General features: G+C 44.1%; 1 protein-coding gene across 1 annotated transcript in view; it reads left to right on the top strand.

Moving 5' to 3' along the window:
• REEP2 (receptor accessory protein 2) overlaps window positions 1-18,424 on the top strand; it is a 106,249-nt gene that overhangs the window by 60,794 nt on the left and 27,031 nt on the right. The window contains exons 3-6 of the mRNA XM_069244430.1: window positions 662-738; window positions 5,710-5,830; window positions 7,684-7,797; window positions 8,278-8,440. Of these exons, the coding sequence (XP_069100531.1) occupies window positions 662-738; window positions 5,710-5,830; window positions 7,684-7,797; window positions 8,278-8,440 (475 nt within the window). The remainder of the gene's footprint in view (window positions 1-661; window positions 739-5,709; window positions 5,831-7,683; window positions 7,798-8,277; window positions 8,441-18,424) is intronic.

Genomic DNA, 18,424 nt, shown 5'->3' with positions numbered 1-18,424 from the left:
GAGAATGTTTATATTACTCCTTGGCTCCTGCATGATGCAGCCACTGTCGTGCTGGATGTTGTGGTACCATCTGATCGTGCATGTACTGGCACTCGGGCCTCTTGCATGCTCTGGGCTCTTCTCTGTGCTCGGTGTGCATCCCGCACTTCAGTTATGCTGTTTGCTCCTTTCTGTGATGGATGCTCTGCTCTCTTCAGTGCTGGCTGGCTGGACTGGAAGTTGTGCTTGCTGCTTTCTGCGCTGTGTTCCCCCTCATTTATGCGGAGTGTTGTCACAGGCATCGATTCACCGAAATGCCATGGGTAACGGAAGTGATACTATCCACCCTTTGGCCCCAGTTACATCTCAGGACTTGGGGCCATATGTACGAACACTTTTTCCCATAGACACAGAATGGGTAAAAACCTTTGCTACATCTGGCCCTTAGTCCCAATCTTCTGCAAGGTGCGTAAACTGCATATAAACACATTTTACAATATTTTCCTGCCACTGCGTTCATGGCCTTAGATACCAAGGGCTGTGCCAGGGTGTCACGAGCTTCCCCTGCTGACCGCTAATTAATGTCCATGGGTGCTCCCCTCTCTTCAGAGCTCACTGATTCCCTCCTCACTGGGTGTCTGTGATGGGGCAGAGCTGTCAAAGTTACTTTTTGTTTTTGCAGGTGAAGTGGATGATGTACTGGATCGTATTTGCCCTTTTCACAGCTGCAGAAACAGCAACTGATCTAATAATCTCATGGTGAGTTTGGCTGATGTTAATTCGCACTTTGTTTTTTTATATCGCCCTTATTGTGCATTCATTGGGTCTCCGTCAGGTCCCAGCGTTGGTTGACATTTTTATCTTGTCTTAACTTGACCGACCCCTGTCCATGTGGAAGTGTTCATTCAAAAGGTGTAGACATGAATGCCCCCAGCTTCTGCGGAAGAAAGACAGAGTGTTGGTGGGGGTGCCCACCATAGCAGTGTCACGATTCTCACAGGCTGTAAGCGACTCGGTCCAGCATTGATAGTGATGAGTACTAGAAGAAGCACAGGTGTTTTAACTTAGCTCTTGCTACACATTTCTGTCAAGGTGGTGGGTTGTTGAAGAAGCTTCAACTTTGGACCTGGTTTTTTGAAGGAACTATAATGATTTGCTGGTTCCTATCCCCATTTCATGTACATTGACTACATTTTCCCTGTCTTCATTTGGACGCATGAGAGATGTTGTTTTGCTGGCAAGAGTTTAGATAGTGAATTAAAATGGCTTTGTTCGGGCCGCTCACACCAGGTCTCTTTACTCGGAGACGTAAAAATCCCTACACTGCAGGAAGGACCAGGCAGCCATCATTTCACAACACCACTCACTTTTTAGTGTTTCAGACTCAAAGGGAAAGAAAAACCTTGGTTGGGGCCAATTTAACTATTCTTCGATACCTCAGTTTCACCATCTTATCAGTTTTTATAACGTTGAGAGCTATATCGTACTTAGGCCCATATTTATACTTTTTTAGCGCTGAATTTGTGCAATTTTTCCGACTTAAAAGCAGCGCAAACTTCCAAAATACAATTGTATTTTGCAAGTTTGGGCCGATTTTGCGACAAAAACTATTCAAATGCTGCGCTAAAAAAGTATAAATATAGGCCTTAATGTCATTTGATGTATGGGTCAGGATGAATCTGGAAGAAATTCATACCAGTTACAGAGCTTCTAGCATCACCTTCAGCTGGCTATAGGCCTGTGTGGCTGCCTGGTGAGGTTTTACACAGGAGGACCGAAAGACTTCTTCTGTCCCTTTCACATGACTTACTGGGAGGCACCAGAAGCAAAATACAGAGAATGGAAACTTGTTTGCTAGACCTTCCCCCTGGAGACAAGTTGAGGCCATACCTGGGTACGTTTCCTCCTCACTGTAGAGCCATAGTGACTTTCAGCAGGGCAGGAGAATATTTTTCTGATCTCAAGTTACTGGCAGCATGAGTTGACACTGATTTGATCACCAAAGATGTAGTATGCACTATAGTAAGATGCTGTGCAAAGTTCCTTAACGAAGATAATGTTTGACTCATTTACCTGCCTCCTCCGATTGGCATAATAAAACTGCGACTTCTCAATAAACCTACAAACAAAAGTACTAGTAGAGAGAAGCCTATGCAATCACTCTGCTGTTATGAAATAAATGAACTTTAGAGTGAAAGTAGATAACAAGTAATAAGAGAGAGTTTTCAAAGTAACGAAAAGCAGCATTACTCCAAATAAAATGATTTCCAGAACTGAGACAGTGAAAATGAGATTCAGTTGTGGAAACCTGCATATGCTCCTTGATGTCTGCAGGAGCCACCAGCAAGCCTGGGTTTGTCTCCTGACTTCTTCCTAGTCTTCCTCATCTTCACACAACGTTTCCTCAGGCAGTGTCATCTTAAGGATTTTGGGTACCCTACGCAAGACAAACTTTAGGGGTCCCTTTTTAGAACAAGTTTGTATTGTTTGCCCATTTTCAGCTAACTCAACCCCTATGACGCCAAACAATATTGAGTAACATGTTAAAGGCTGAGATGGAGAAATAGATTGGATTTAAAAAGAAAATCACTTTCCCATGGGCCCCCTAGAATGTTGGGGCCCTGGGCAATTGCCACTTTGCCCATGCCTTAGAACATCTCTGTCATCAATATTCTTTCATCGCAGGCTAACTCCATCCACAATTCCTCAGCTTTGGGGCAGATGGATGAAGATTCCTGTTTATTTTGTTCTAGACTGTTGGTGCAACTGTACCAATTTCGGAATTGGTACTGGCCCTTCTTTTATATGTGGTGTTGATTTAGCCCCCAGATTACAAATGCTATGCCATTCACTACTTATAAAGCTCAAATTATGCAATTGTTCCTTATAAAAAGACGTCAAGGGCACGGTGTAGAAAACATTGTTGTAGTTGCAAAACCTACCATTCTCAAAATCACAGGGATTGTGACTGAAAAACAATGTACTGAACTATTTAAAACCCCTGGTATGAGTGAAGCCTTTCTAACTTGCAAGAGAGCCTTACTAGAAAAGTGCAGCCTGAACTTTCAGTTGATGCCCCTCTGAGGTTTTTGAGCTGTTAGGCGCTACCTTGTAGAGTTTGAACGGGGCAGTGTAGCACAACATCAGATTGACAGCTGACATTTTTGGTAGGATTTCACTCTTAAGAGCAGGCGCCATAGCTGTCTGTGGCTACGTTGTTAAAGAATTCCAAGCTGAGATGATTTTCATTATTTTGAGAGGTCTCATATAGTGTAGTGTTGTAAAATGTCCAGTCTGAGGATATATTTGCTTCTCAAATTTCTGTCTCCTGAGATTTTAAAGAGTTTCTGTAGTTATGGAGGAGGTGGACTGTGAAAGGCTTGATGTGTAACATATCATACGTTGAATTTTATTTCGGCTTTAAAGGGGGAAAAGACAGTATATTATTCTGCATGAAGGGATGCTTGCAGCAGAGGCACTGTAGAGGCATGGAGAACAGACAAGATGGAGTTACCGGAGTTTATCTGTGAGATAACAAAATCAGAGGATTTACAACTGCAGGAAGGCTTTTTACAATGTACTGATGCCCTTTTACAAATCTGAAAAGTCTTTATGACTACTAAAATGGCATCTGATAGATACTTCTATCCACAGATTTCTTCCCCCTTTTGAGTCCTCAGAGGTGCCAAACTGGATCCCAAAAAAAATCTGCAGTAGGTCCTGCTCACTTATAGGTGGCTCCATTGCCCTCTATTGCAGCTTCATCACTCCCCAGTCATGACTCAGGGCTGCATGTAGGCGCTTGTCCTGCAAGCTGACATCCATTAAATGTATGTATGCCCTGTGCCGCAGAGTGTGAATGAGAAAGTTATTTTGATAATTTTGTAACTTGGAACCCCATTATCCCAAAATTCCACTCCACAGAGTGGGGAAGTGGGTGATGAGTAATTTGCAGGTAGCTTGAGTAACCACTAGAAAGAGCATTACCTAGGCAAGCTATTTATTCTTCTGATAAATACTTCTATCAGCAACCCACCTTTGTAATCAGTACTAAAGCAGTCCACTTTCCAAAATCAGGTGGGCCAAAGCAGTTGACTTACTCCAGGAAATCCTGCAGGGCCGAATGGGTAAAATAGCTGTCCATGCAGACCTCTAAATGAGCCCTCCTAGTAGCTTGGCATATGCCTAAGACGGTAACATCCCAAGCTAGAGCCTTGGTAGCAGTCACGGCCATAGTGGAATGAGCCCTCAGGAAGTTCCTTTGCGACCACGACATAACACATTTTGATGCAGAAAGCAATCATTGGGTTAAGGTTCACTTATGGACCTCTTCTCGCTAATACTAGGTTACTTTTTCAACCAGTTAGCTTTTCTTTTAACCAGTTATCTTTTCTTCCAAAAATTACAATTCAGGCAGTGTAGCAGGAAATTCACATTTCAGAACGTGTTGCACTTGTCAAAAGTAGGTGTTGGTCATGCACCCATACAACATCTGTATGAAGTGTCCAGGCCCTGCAACAAATACTCCCTGATGCACTCAAAGGCAATCATAGAGCAGGAGGCCAGGTTTTACATATCTAAACACTAGAAACAAAGGCAATTCCACTCTAGGTTGCCTTTATAATGTAAGCTGAAGTTGAGAGTCATGTCAAAGAGAAAACACAAGAAGCACAACCAAGACTACCTGGCTTCCAAATGCCTTTGTTCCTGGGGAAGGTCACATGGTGAGTGATCACAAACCCAATTGTTGCATTGTCTTCTTCCTTGGAGCCCATTCTAAATCTCAAACCAAGGCACCTAGAGTTTACCTGGCCATTTTCAACTCCACTGCAAAGCACAAAATTTAAGGAGCCAATGCTATTCATTTTAAACTTGGTGCTCGCTTCCTCTGATGTGGACTCCAGCTGTAAAGATCAGTTGGTGCCTCCAGTCGCACTTCTACCGATGGGCTTTTCCTTTACATTGATTGACTGTTGATGGACTGTGCTCGGAATACACTTTCTCCACCAGCTGTGCTGGGTTGTGCTTCCATGCCTCTGCCTAGGACCTTGCTGGATGGTGCCCTATCACTGCAGCCACCAGATTAAGCAACGTTGAAACTGAAACCACCAACATCGGCTTGGAGGGTGTTTTACTCCAAACTTCTAATCCTAAACATTTGCCTCCTCTTTGGCTTCCCCTTCAGGGAAATCATCTGGCCTAGCTACAGAGTGAGCTTCTTCATTAAAAGCTTTCAAGAGTAACAAGGTTCCAAGTTAGATTTGCTCACTTCCATTTATCAAATCATTCTGGTCAGCCAAGGTTCACATCTGAGAGTGTAGAAAAAAGGAGGAGAGCTGATGCCATGGCGCCGGGGTGGTGCTAATGTTGCCCCAGTCGCCTGTGTGGGTCAGGTTTAAGCTGCGAGGTGCGCAGCTGGTGTTACCTACGGGTGAGCAGAATATATAGATTTTTTCAGATCCAATCTGATGCCTAGGATGATTCAAAATGTGAAGAATATGTAGGTAGATGGGGCATCCATCACAAAGTGTATTATCAAAGGTAAGTAACTTATTCTTACGCTTTGTGCAAGTTCACCTCTCTCTTTTGACGTAGTTCTCGCCTAGAGAATCTCAGCTGCATCTATGGCTCTTCTGTCAGGTACATAGTCTTGCTTTCATGTGTGAGTCTTTCTGCTCTGACCTCCCACTTGTCCCCTGAAATGATCCTGGTTCCTTTACTCCCCCCTAGGTTTCCGTTCTATTTTGAACTGAAGATTGCCCTGGTGATCTGGCTGCTGTCTCCCTACACTAAAGGTTCCAGTGTCCTCTACAGGAAGTTTGTTCACCCCACACTATCCAACAAAGAAAAGGTACTTCAGGACAGGAGTCACAGTGATTCTGTGAGGCTGTGTGACATGAAGTGAGTGAGAAGATCAGGCATAGGCTATCTGCACCAGGGGCTGCTAACGTGTGGCACAGAGTGATGATATGTTCTGTGCAGTATGTTCAGTGTGGCAGGAAAGGTGGCATGAACTGATAATGGAGCTTAGGTGAATTTCCAGCTACGTGGTGGCCATTGTGATTGGACTTGGGGTACACCTCTTGATGTGTTGCCTGAGAAGAGTGTTATGGGACAGACAGAGCTTGCCACCTACGGCCCCGCCTGTTTAGTTTGTATTAAATTTTGAAAGGTGCTAGTGAGAGCTCACCATGAATGAACAGAGCAGGGTAATGCATGTACCCTCTGCGGCACCCTGATGGGCATGTACCATGCTCTAGAGGGGATCACAGTCCATGCCTATCCTCTGACATGGGAGAGAGCACTCTGTTCCCTCACTGATTGTAACACGCTTTGCTGTAAACATGAGCTCATCCCATCTCCATACATCTCTAGAATTAACTTGCCCCTTGCCATAATCTACTGGAGAAATTGGATTACATTGAGCTCACTCGAGAGTGTTTCATTTCTGCCCCTCCTCCTTGGATTACACTGAGCTCACTCAAGGGTGTTTCATTTCTGGCCCTCCTCCTTGGATTACATTGAGCTCTCTCCAGAGTGTTTCATTTCTGCCCCTCCTCATTGGATTACACTGAGCTCACTCAAGGGTGTTTCATTTCTGCCCATCCTCCTTGGATTACACTGAACTCACTCAAGGGTGTTTCATTTCTGCCCCTCCTCCTTGGATTACACTGAACTCTCTCCAGAGTGTTTCATTTATGTCCCCCCTCCCTGGATTACACTGAGCTCACTCAAGGGTGTTTCATTTCTGCCCCTCCTCCTTGGATTATACTGAGCTCACTCAAGGGTGTTTCATTTCTGCCCCTCCTCCTTGGATTACACTGAGCTCACTCACGAGTGTTTCATTTCTGCCCCTCCTCCTTGGATTACACTGAGCTCACTCCAGAGTGTTTCATTTCTGCCCCTCCTCCTTGGATTACACTGAGCTCACTCAAGGGTGTTTCATTTCTGCCCCTCCTCCTTGGATTACATTGAGCTCTCTCCAGAGTGTTTCATTTCTGCCCCTCCTCCTTGGATTACACTGAGCTCACTCAACGGTGTTTCATTTCTGCCTATCCTCCTTGGATTACACTGAACTCACTCAAGGGTGTTTCATTTCTGCCCCTCCTCCTTGGATTACACTGAACTCTCTCCAGAGTGTTTCATTTATGTCCCCCCTCCCTGGATTACACTGAGCTCACTCAAGAGTGTTTCATTTCTGCCCCTCCTCCTTGGATTACACTGAGCTCACTCACGAGTGTTTCATTTTTGCCCCTCCTCCTTGGATTACACTGAGCTCACTCACGAGTGTTTCATTTCTGCCCCTATTCCTTGGATTACACTGAGCTCACTCACGAGTGTTTCATTTCTGCCCCTCTTCCTTGGATTATACTGAGCTCACTCAAGGGTGTTTCATTTCTGCCCCTCCTCCTTGGATTACACTGAGCTCACTCACGAGTGTTTAATTTCTGCCCCTCCTCCTTGGATTACACTGAGCTCACTCACGAGTGTTTCATTTCTGCCCCTCCTCCCACCACTTTACCACATAACAACTCTATCTTTATGGCCTTGGCCTCATTCTCCTGATGTCTGTCTTCATTACAACCAGCGTGTTCCTTTTGCATCCTTCCCTTATTTGTCCTGTGCCACTCACTCATGCTCCACTTGAATCTGTGCCGTGATATCCGTCCCCGATTCGAAGCTGCTGTATTTCTGTTGCTGCAGGAAATTGATGAATATATCGCTCAGGCGCGAGACAAGAGCTATGAGACCATGATGCGGTTTGGGAAGAGAGGCTTGAACTTGGCAGCCAACGTAGCCGTCAACGCAGCTACAAAGGTAAAAAATAACAAAAAACGGACATTTAAATGATTCATTGTACAAACTACTATGGGCTACTGGTACCCCGAAAATTGTCACGCATACGTCAGTCTGTCATGGCCCTTTCCCTGCATTTAGCACCTGCCACTGACAGGCACCTTCGCATGCGCCAGGCGTTCCTTTCTTTTTTTCCTGACACACCTTAACCTTTCTTTAGCATCCTCGTCATTTTCCCGACCCCCCTCTACTTTGGTTGTCATCACTTTCCTTGATATAGTGCTCTTCTGGTAGAAGCTGTTCCAGCTTCTAGGTGATCCGCTAAATAGCCGGTGGCTTTGATTTTCTATTCCTGCTCGGTCTACATTAGGAGGTGGCAGAGTTGAGTTTTCTTTAAGATTTTATCTTATTTGCTTTTTGTTTCGAAGTAAAACCTCTTAGTATCACCTTGCGCTCCAGCAATTGATTTTCATGTGATTGTGTCCCCTCGTTTCCTCTTAGGGACAAGGGGTCTTATCGGAGAAGCTTCGCAGCTTCAGCATGCAGGATCTGTCTTTAATCACTGATGAGGAGGACTCTGTGCAGCTGAGGAGACCTCCGTCACGCCAGCGGAGCTCGTCAGATGCTGCTGGATGCCTCGAGACTCATCCAAACGGTGGCTCAGGTAAGACATTCCGATCCCTGACGGTGCTCCAGGTGCAGTCGGGCCACGTGCTCTGGGTAACTTTTGTTAGGTGTGAATGGTTTCTCCAGGTGCCTGTTGGTGCGTCAGGTGGCCAATTCAGCAACCCCAGGTGACAGTGGATGCATGGACATCAATTCACCAAAATGCCAGCGGTAGCAGAAGTGACATCACTCGCCCTTTGACCTCCACTTTCACACACATACTTATACATCCACACAAATTCACACTTACATACACTCTCTCACCGGCAAGCACGCACACAACATATATTTAAAAGCATTTTTTATTTACCTCAGCTGCCGTGGAAAGGCATATTCCAGCTAATTCTACTCCATTTTTATAACACTCATAGCAAATAAAAATTATTAATCACTATAAGTGTAATAAATAAATGTCAAAAACAAAGAGTGGAGCCCCAACTGACGTCCAGAAGAATGAGCTGCGACTCTTTTCCTGGCATTGAATTTGCCACCTCTGAGGCCAGGGGTCGCAAAGGCAGTGTCAGGTGTCACAAAGGGCAAGCCAGGGGTCGCAGTAGCGACCCCTGGCGACCTCTAAATGACGTCCATAAGAGGATGTCTCCGGTTAAGGGGAGTGGTCCAAATATAGGTAGACACTTTGCGCCGTATTTATTGAATGGCGTTAGCCGGCGTTAGCCGACCTGCGCAGCCTGGTGTGCGTGAAAAAAAAACACGTACACCAGGCAGCGCCAGCGTAGGTAAAAATGGCGTTTGGGCGTCCAAAAATGGGGCAAGTCAGGCTGAGGCAAAAAAATCGTCTTAACCCGATTTGCGCCATTTTTTTGGGGCGCCCAGACGCCATTAACATGACTCCTGTCTTAGCAAAGACAGGAGTCATGCCCCCTTGCCCAATGGCCATGCCTAGGGGACTTCTGTCCATGAACTTTGGCGCTAGACGCGTCTAACGCCAAAGTATAAATATGGAGTTAGTTTTGCGTCTAATTTGCGTTGAAAAAAACGACGCAAATTCGGCGCAGACGGAGTATAAATATGCCCCTTTGTGTCGCTATGTAGAATTTATGAAAAAATCTCTAGGAAGAAAATAGGTGACTTCCCTACAACAAAAATAAAATCTTTTTTGTTATACGTAGACTGTGCCAGAAAAATAAAGGGCTGCAATTGTTAAATAGGTTAAACGTAACTAACTGGGTTTTGGTAAGGCTAGGGGTCAGGGTTCGAGCTAGAGTATAAGGTAAGGGTTACACTTAAAGTTGGAAGTCTAATGATTAGGGTGGTAAATGTGAATTTTTGTTCACAAAGGAATTAAAACAGTTTCGGTGTTTCAGTCCATTAAATATTAATTGAAATTTTCATTGTAATACAAATCTTCAGTTAGACTATCCTCGCACATGGCGTTAAGAGGTGAACAAATGAATTCCTATAGAGTAGTCAGGTGTTTGTTAAGGTTAAATGCCGCATAGCTGTGTTGCAGTAAAAGGAAACTAAACGTTGGGCGAAAGTTGAAGAACTCGAAAACATCTGTTTTAAAGCACTTTGGTTGAATACTTATGTTTGGATCCAAATGTTCAACAAGCATCGATATACCAGTATGCGTGTACTACCAACAGTGGACACATGGTGGCAAGCGAATCCCATGCATGTAAAGCTTTGAAGTTGCTAATTACTGAACCATAGTACAGCTGCAATAATACGTGAATGGAGTGTATCTTTTCGCAGCATATTGGCCCCTGTGCAGTACCGAACTGGTTATAATCTGGAATCAGACAGTTGAGGATATCTGTCCCCAACCGACAAAAAGTTTTCCCTATGATTGTGACATTCAAAACGCTTTCCCTATGTACATATTATTTCAGTCAAAAGATAATTGTTATAAAACTAGGGGTGGGCGAAATTCGACTAATTCCGTCTGTGTAGCATAACCACGTGAAATTACCCCAAATTCTGTAAGATTTAGTGGAATTATGCAAGAAGAGTAAATGTGCATTAAGTGGTATTCACTAGCACAAAATGCCCCCTCGCATCCAAGATGGGCGCAGGGATGCATTTTGCACTAAGAAATAGTGATCAATGCAAAAGATTATGAATTTCGAGCATGAGCAGCCGCTCGCGCTCGCTAAAGGTGCACCTTAATACCGGCATTTAGCACTATTTTCATAACGTAAAATGCACCCTTGCATCCAAAATGGATGCGAGGAAGTATTTTGCGCTAAAAGATAGCACTTAAGGTATACCTCAGGAATTTTCTTTATTAATTGTTATCGTGGGCATGAATAAAAGTATGTTCAGGATGGCTTGAGTACAGGGCCCTTTTTATCCTTTAGGGTACCGAAGTTTCCTACCATTTGTGTGCTAGGAATTTGTCAAAAGCATTCATCAGGGCTGTACAAGGATTCCTTCTTGCTAAATGTTCCAAACATTTAAGCCAGGCAAGAAAGGGATTTCCTTCCTTCACCGTTTTTATGAACTGACTTAGGGAACATAAACTAGACATAATTAGCAGAAATGGCTGGTTGCAGAGATAATGCTGTCCGATAATATCATGGAAAACAGTTCTATCAGCACACATGACACAAACATGGCACTGCAAGCATAACAAATGTGTCGGATGACTAGTGGCACACGGGTGGCGACCCCAGTAGTCACACACTGATAGTGTAGATAAATACCAATAATTACACATTGCTCAAGATGATGATTCGATTCAGAGACGTTTTAAGGCATGGCCGAAGTAGGCGAGTGCCCAGGGTCCCCACCTTCAAGAGGTCCCCTGGGACAGTAAACATTGTCTCTTTCTAGCTCACCTCTGTCTATTTCTATATCTGACTGTCTTTTCTTCCCTCTGCATATCTCAACCTCAGACTCTCTTTGCTGTCATTTCTTCTCTCCGCATATCTCAACCTCAGTCTCTCTTTGAAAAGTGTCATTTTAGGGATTTGTGGGATCCAACTAAAGACATATTTCAACTGTTAACAAAAGTGGTGATAAAATTAATAGTTGTTATGAACAGGGGGCCCCACAATCCTCAAAAATACACTGATGATTATCTGTACTGTACTACCGACGTAGTTCAGAGGCAAACTGCAATGCTGGTCATGTTAAATTCTGAGCCCCAATATCTGAAATGATATCAGGTAGTCGCCAAAAACAAATTGAAAACAGGCATTGGATAGCAACAACTGTGAACCCAGGTAGTCACAAATGTTGTTTGCATGCATTGATTACACAAATGTTGTTTATCAGATTTGCCAATCCTGGTAAAATTATTTAAAACAATGTTGCTTTCTGTGTAGAAAGCACAAGTAAGAACAAACACTGAATGTTATAAATGGCATAGTTCTATTTATTTTTCAGATTTAGAATAGTCCCTCGTGCATTCTGATGGAAATACTTCCTTGAAACATGACACAATTATAGCATGAGGTGAGACAGTAACACTCCCTGGATGGAGCCAAGCCAAATCCCAATCTTTGCATTTTTTAAAGAATTGGTTAAAGTATGTTACCCTGACAGACACGCTGTCAAGTGAAACCTAAAAAGACAAGTTGTTTATTTACTTTCCACAAATAGGACATTATTATGAAAAATGTAAAATTCTCATTGACTATTTGCTGTATTGTCATTCACAGACATACTACCTAGATGGTCAATAAGAGTGTCTGATGCTGTATAAAATCCAGTGAAATGTGTGGAAATTAGTTTTCAGTGCATTTAACCCTATTTTTGCATTAGGAGAAAAATACTGTGTCCCATTCCTATTAGTACCAGAGCACAAGCAAAATGCTGGTACTCATTTTACACCAATATTTGCTGAAAAGCAGGCAGAAACGGTGCATACCCATTTTTCACTAAATTTGTTTTAATGGCATCACTATGGCCTCTGGTAATGCTATTACTGAAAAAATCCAACATTCTGTAAATGACCCCCTCAGTGATGCAGTTCTAATTTTTTCAAGTGTCAATGCAGCATATTTCCACTGTACATAAACATCAGAAGGGATTCCATCAGAGTCCTGGAAGTGTATCCTTTGATGCCCTAAAAATAAATTATTCTAACTCTTTAAAAAGGTTAGCTTTTCTGTGTTGCTAAACTCCACTTAGGGCTTGAAAACTAGGGGTGGGCAAAACATTTCACTCCGCTTGCAGAGTTTGAGAAGTTTTGCTGACTCTGCGTTCCGCTTGCAGTGCTGAGTTCTGGAAAAACTCAACCACCTGCCTTGTGGCAGAATTTTTTCTTGGACGTGGCTTTCCAGTGTTAATTTGGTGAGCACACATTTGCATTCCTCTGCAAGATTTTTCATGGTAGAATGATTCCCAGCAAGACTTCTTAACACGGGAGGCTGTGGCAGTTGAAGACTGGTTGGGCTGAGAAAGCTGCTACTCGAGTAGAAAATCTACTTGGGAGGCAGAAAGGAGCAGCGCCTTCTGGCGTGCCTTCTGGTGCTGTTCTTGCTGATTTTGCAGCACGGAAGAAGCTCCCGGTGCTAAAAAGCAGGATGAGCAGTGCAATATGCTCGATTCCAACTCTGTGGAATCTCACAGAGTTTTTATGTTACTCCATGGAATTTCGTAGAATGAAACTCTGCAAGTTCCACCCAGGCGTACTAACAATGACATCCCTGATATCATCCAGTGTCCCCCCCCCCACACAGTTACCAATACTGGGTGCATTGATAACTGCAGGGAGAGGACGGGTGATAGAAATAACAGGGATCACTAGTGGGATCCCCAGGGTCCCCTGAGAAATTAGGAATTAGTGAGAGAATGAATAGTTTAGTTCTCACTATTTCCCAGTATTTCATCCTAAGGCTTCACATGCTTTCAACAGGCAGACTCCCTGAGTGAAAGGATGGTAAGGTGTTTGTAAGGTTCATTGGAGGGTAGCGTAGGCGGTTCTAAGGGGTTCTTAGGGTTCAGGGAAAGGTAGCGTTGTGTGGTATTAAGACGTTTTTAGGGTTCAGTGATGTGTAGCATTAAGGTTTGGTAAAAGTTTTGTGTGGAGGAATATAGTGATGAAGTGGTATTAAAGGTTTTTAGGATTCAGGGTTGGGTAGATGTAAAGGGTTGTGAGGGTTTTTTAAAGTTTCAAGGATAGGTAGAATTGAGATATAAAGGGTTTTAGGGTTCATGGAATAGTAGCATTAATTGGTAATAAGGATTTTGTGGGGTTTAGGGGAAGGTAGTTACATTATATTAAGTAATAAATGTAATTTAACATAAAAAATATTGAATTTGAAAAAAGGTATATGTTAGCATTGTAGGTTGTAACAATTAAGTAATACAGCCAAAAGAATAATTCATTTATTCTCTTGGAATTCAAATATATAAAGCAAGACATAGTACTTACAAACATCCCTGCAAAATGAAGGCACCTCAGATGTAAACTCAGTGACCTAAATACATTCCTGATCTACCTATCTTGATGTGAAGGCTCCGTACGTAAAGGCTGATGAAGTAACAACTGACAAGACATGGGCAGGAATGGAGAGAGGGGTAAGTAAGCAAATGGGAGCCAGTGAGCTTAAAAACGCCTCTACATGCATGTCTTTCAAGGTCATAAATCTTTAAGCTAGGAAAAAGAAAAAAACACAATTTTCTCAAGGAGTGCCCTGTTAAGATATCTCTGTTGTTGATGATAGTGAACAGGAGTTGGGACTCCGGTACAGCATCACATTGCTCGTGACCGCCCTCCTCCCGGCTGTGCAGCAGACAGAAAAGATTGCCGTGGCATGTGGGTGACGTAAGCTCTGTCCTATCAGAATAGTTTGCCTTGATAAAGATACCTGACTCATGGAACTTGATAAACAAAGGACCTCTGATGCTTGGAAGTCAAGAAGCCTTTCCGTGGAAGCGCACAGATTTGGCCACATCAAAAAATGTACTCAGGTAAACCAACATGTGGGCAGAGCCACAGTCCCTTTCTGTAGTAGTTACAGTAATCGTTTTTTTATCACAATATGTAATGCGACAGATGCGCTGTGAAACCAGACTTAAACAAGCATTGGCATAGCCAATAGGTCTCGCTTTTGGGACCAAAATGTACACCTGGAAATAAGCTTTTCTTCTAAAATACCATTAATCTATCTTTCTAAAACAGTCAGTTCTCACACAATTTGGGCTCTTTGGATTGGCAAGTGATGATCTTTTGCATCCCAAAATATGCATAAGCAAGGAAGGTCAAATGCTTCAAAGTATTAGCCACCATCTAATGTAATTTTGGCTATTTGTTGCATCTGTGATATTCTGGCTGCCTGACAGCAACTTCCCACCCAAAGTAGGCAGAAAGCTGGGGTGTATGGGGCGGCAGCAATAGTGCTGTAAAAACGCCAAATGCTGCGGCTGAACAGGGGAGTGGAGAAGTACAAGATGGATTCTGTTGCACGCTTTGGAGTTTCGAAACAGGCCCACAATATGGTATGCTGGGCAGTCAGTACCGGCAACGGCGCATGCGCAAATCGTGGGAGGCAACATAACATGATTGCTCCTGGGGGCAAAATTCAATAGAGATGCTTTTTCCTTGACTCTCTACCTGACCCCCGCCCGCAGCTTCTGCCTTAGTGGATAAGTCTCGTCGACCACTCGAGGCACTAGCTAGCAGTAGGTCTGCCCAATTGGGTAGGTGCAGAGAACCTGCACCTTTTTAATGTGGGGATGAGTACCAGCATTCCTCAGTGAAAAACAGGTGGAATAGTGAATAGCTGCTCTTTCAGACAGCAGTGATCTCAAGAGCTACTGACAGCTTGGCTGACATGGTACATTCTCTAGCTTTACTCATATGCTGGTCAGTATTTTTATTTTTAGGGGAAGGGTAACACAAACAGCTGCTGCTGCACAGTACCCTCATCCTTGCGACCCCTCATTTCATATGATGAGCAACAGAATCGGGAATACTGTTCCGCTAATATTTGTGACCAGGAGTACGCACTCCGTTTGAAATGTACAATTAACCTCCGTGCCATTTGTCCACAATGCATCGAAATATTGTATCACGGATCGTCCAGGTTTACAACTGTACTATTTCGGCAGCCCCTCTCAGACAGAAAGTCTGAAGGCCGATTTTGGCCTTGATATGAGTTAGACATCAGCATCCCAGAACTACAAATCCCAGAATACAAATAAAAATCCTTGACTGGAGCATCAAGTCATATATGGAATTCGGAAAATAGGACAGCAGCTGTAAAGTTAATAGGGCTAGTTTTAATGTTACTCTATTTGCTGTGGGTATACAAATACCAGCGTGCTTAGTTTCTGATCAGACTACAACAGCGCTGACAGAATACGCTCATGAAGTGGGATCTTTTGATAGCAATATGCCAATGACTGACATTCTGTGTGCACCGTCCCCCTCACACCTAATGTACCCACAAAGGGCACACCTGCCTGGGTCTATTCAGCAAGGCACATGATCAAATACCTGCAATGCAGTCTATAATGTTCCAAATCAATACTACAGCAGTTGTGCAAGGTTTGATTAACCCTGCCAGTGGAACCAAGAAGCCTTATGTCTGCAACAAGTTTCCACAAGCCTTAGCTCCCACTACATTATTTACCACATTTCTCTCGCTCGTCAAAGTAAGAACAAATACAAGCAACTGGTCTAATCACTAAAGGCCCTGCAATATGTAAGTCAATTAAAAAAAAAACATCGAATGGCTGTACTGCTGTACCGGACTCCCATTGCTGGTGTGGTAAGTTCCAGATGAACACTAATTTGGTAACTGTGTACGGATGAAACTTCTGAACAGGCGTATTTGACTATAAAAAAGCTGGCCACATGGTGGCGCCAGATTGCAATATATTTCCTACAAAATGAAGTCCATGAGGTACAGCAATGAGTAGAAAACAAGCTGATACGTAATGAAAGAGAATCAATGAGTTTAAAAATATGAGGCAGGCGCAGTTTCAGTCCAGACATTCTTTAAATTGTTTCTTTTTTTGAGAGCAAGTGTTATTTATGGGGCGCAATGAAAAATTAAGTTGTTTAAAATAAGCGAGTTTCCGTTGTGCTCACTTTCGATGTGGAATAAAGTCGGATATACAGGCCTGCATAGTGGAGCCGGTGTGCAACCATCTGCCAGGGGAGGTCCAGTCCATAAAATAGTCAACCAGTCCTCTCTGGCACCAATGGGTGAATCTCCAACAGCAGGTTGTGATTTACATGATGAAACATTACCCTCTCCAACCCCCCACCTCACCAAACCACGTGCACAAAGGAGAAAAAAAACAGTCATGCATTAAACATGCAATTTCCAGATTTCTGATGAAAGATGGAGACTGACTCACGGAACGTAATGAAAATTAACAAAATATTTGCTAATGTAGGGTACCACATGCGCCCAATAATATTTCCGATAAATCACTTCTACGCTCATTATCTTTTATGTAAAATCCACAGAGAAATACAATAATTTGTCTGTATGCTAAAATTGATTATTGAAACTAACATCGCATCTATGCCGTGCTGTTAACTGCATTTGTGTTCTTTTAGTAAACCACTTGAGGGTGCAATATTTTGGGATTCATAGAGTGCCAGCAGATCTGAATCATGAGTTGTAGATAAACATTATCAGTTAGTGGCGCAATCTCATGCGAGTATTATCATAATTAGTCCAGACAATTTTAAAAGCGTAGATGCAGTGGCGTAGCGTGGGGGGTGCAGGGGGGGCCGGCCGCACCGGGCGCAACATCTGGGGGGGGGCGCGATCGCGAGTGCTAAAATCCACGGGTTAGGGGGCGCAAATTACTTGCCTTGCCCCGGGTGCTGACAACCCACGCTACGCCATTGCGTAGATGTCGTATTGCATTCGGGAGGTTGTATGTTAAACACATTTACAGTGCCGGTCCATACTGTAGTGTCGCGGTGGCCGGCACTACGCAGAAATAAATGCTCGACACCCTTTGCTGGTCTTTTTTCCACGTGGCGGTGTGTAAAGGTTTCTCGGCACCATGCATCTAGGCTCTCGCATGCGTCCGTCTGCCGTTTCTCTACGCCACACCCCGACCACACCTTTATTTATCATATAGGTCACATGACCACGGTAGAGATTAAACAGCACAAAATGAGGAGGGGGAAAACACATGGCGGAAGCATATCTCATCACCCCTCCAGTCCTATCAATCTTAGTAGCGCTCAGCGATCAGTTACCTCACTGGCGTGACACTACATTCCTCCTAAAAATGAAAACAGAACAATTAGGTTGCAAAACTCAAAACAGTCACCTATCTGTCAAATGATCACGAAGCCTCATCGACGGGGCAGGGTTGCCGCGCAAATTGTATCTAGTGCCTTCAGACCTCCCTTGGCCAGCATTTAGGGGGTCATTAGGACCCTGGCGGGCGGCGGAACACTGGCGGTAACACCTCCAAGAGGCTGACGGTGTTCTGCTAGTGTATTATGACCGTGGCACATTAGCCACAGCCATACTGCCGGGCCATCCACTATACCGCAAGCAGCGCTGCCCTGGAGATTATGAGTCCCCAACCGCCAGCCTGTCCATGGCGGTGTTTGGAAAGGCTAGCAGTAAGGGGGACTCGGGTGCCCCTGGGGGCCCCTGCACTGCCCATGCAGTTGGCATGGGCAGTGCAGATGCCCCCAGGCACAGCCTCATTGTGCATTTCACTGTCTGAATTTCAGGCAGTGAAATGTGTGACGGGTGCTGCTGCACCTGCTGCACATCAACATTGCCTCTGACTTTATTATGAGCCGGCTGCAATGTTGATGTGACTTTTCCGCTGGGCCAGCGGAAATGTCAAAATAGGGTGCCACCAATACTGCCAGCACTGGCGGTATTGTGGCGCCTGTGGCTTCAGCGGGAAGTCATAATGAGGGCCTTAGTCTCCCGTCACTTAAGGGTACAGCATCTGGTGCAGGGACTGGTAGGGCATCATCTGTCGCCTCAGGACATGGAATATCACTGTTGTCATAGTCATGTACTGATGGTAGGTCATCTGTCGGCTCTGTGGATCCCGACTCCAGACAAGGTTC

The sequence above is a fragment of the Pleurodeles waltl genome, chromosome 7, assembly GCF_031143425.1.
Source record: "Pleurodeles waltl isolate 20211129_DDA chromosome 7, aPleWal1.hap1.20221129, whole genome shotgun sequence".
In the NCBI taxonomy this organism is placed as follows: domain Eukaryota; kingdom Metazoa; phylum Chordata; class Amphibia; order Caudata; family Salamandridae; genus Pleurodeles; species Pleurodeles waltl.
The sequence above is the reverse complement of the archived record's forward strand: the minus strand, read 5'-3'. Positions and strand labels throughout refer to the sequence as shown.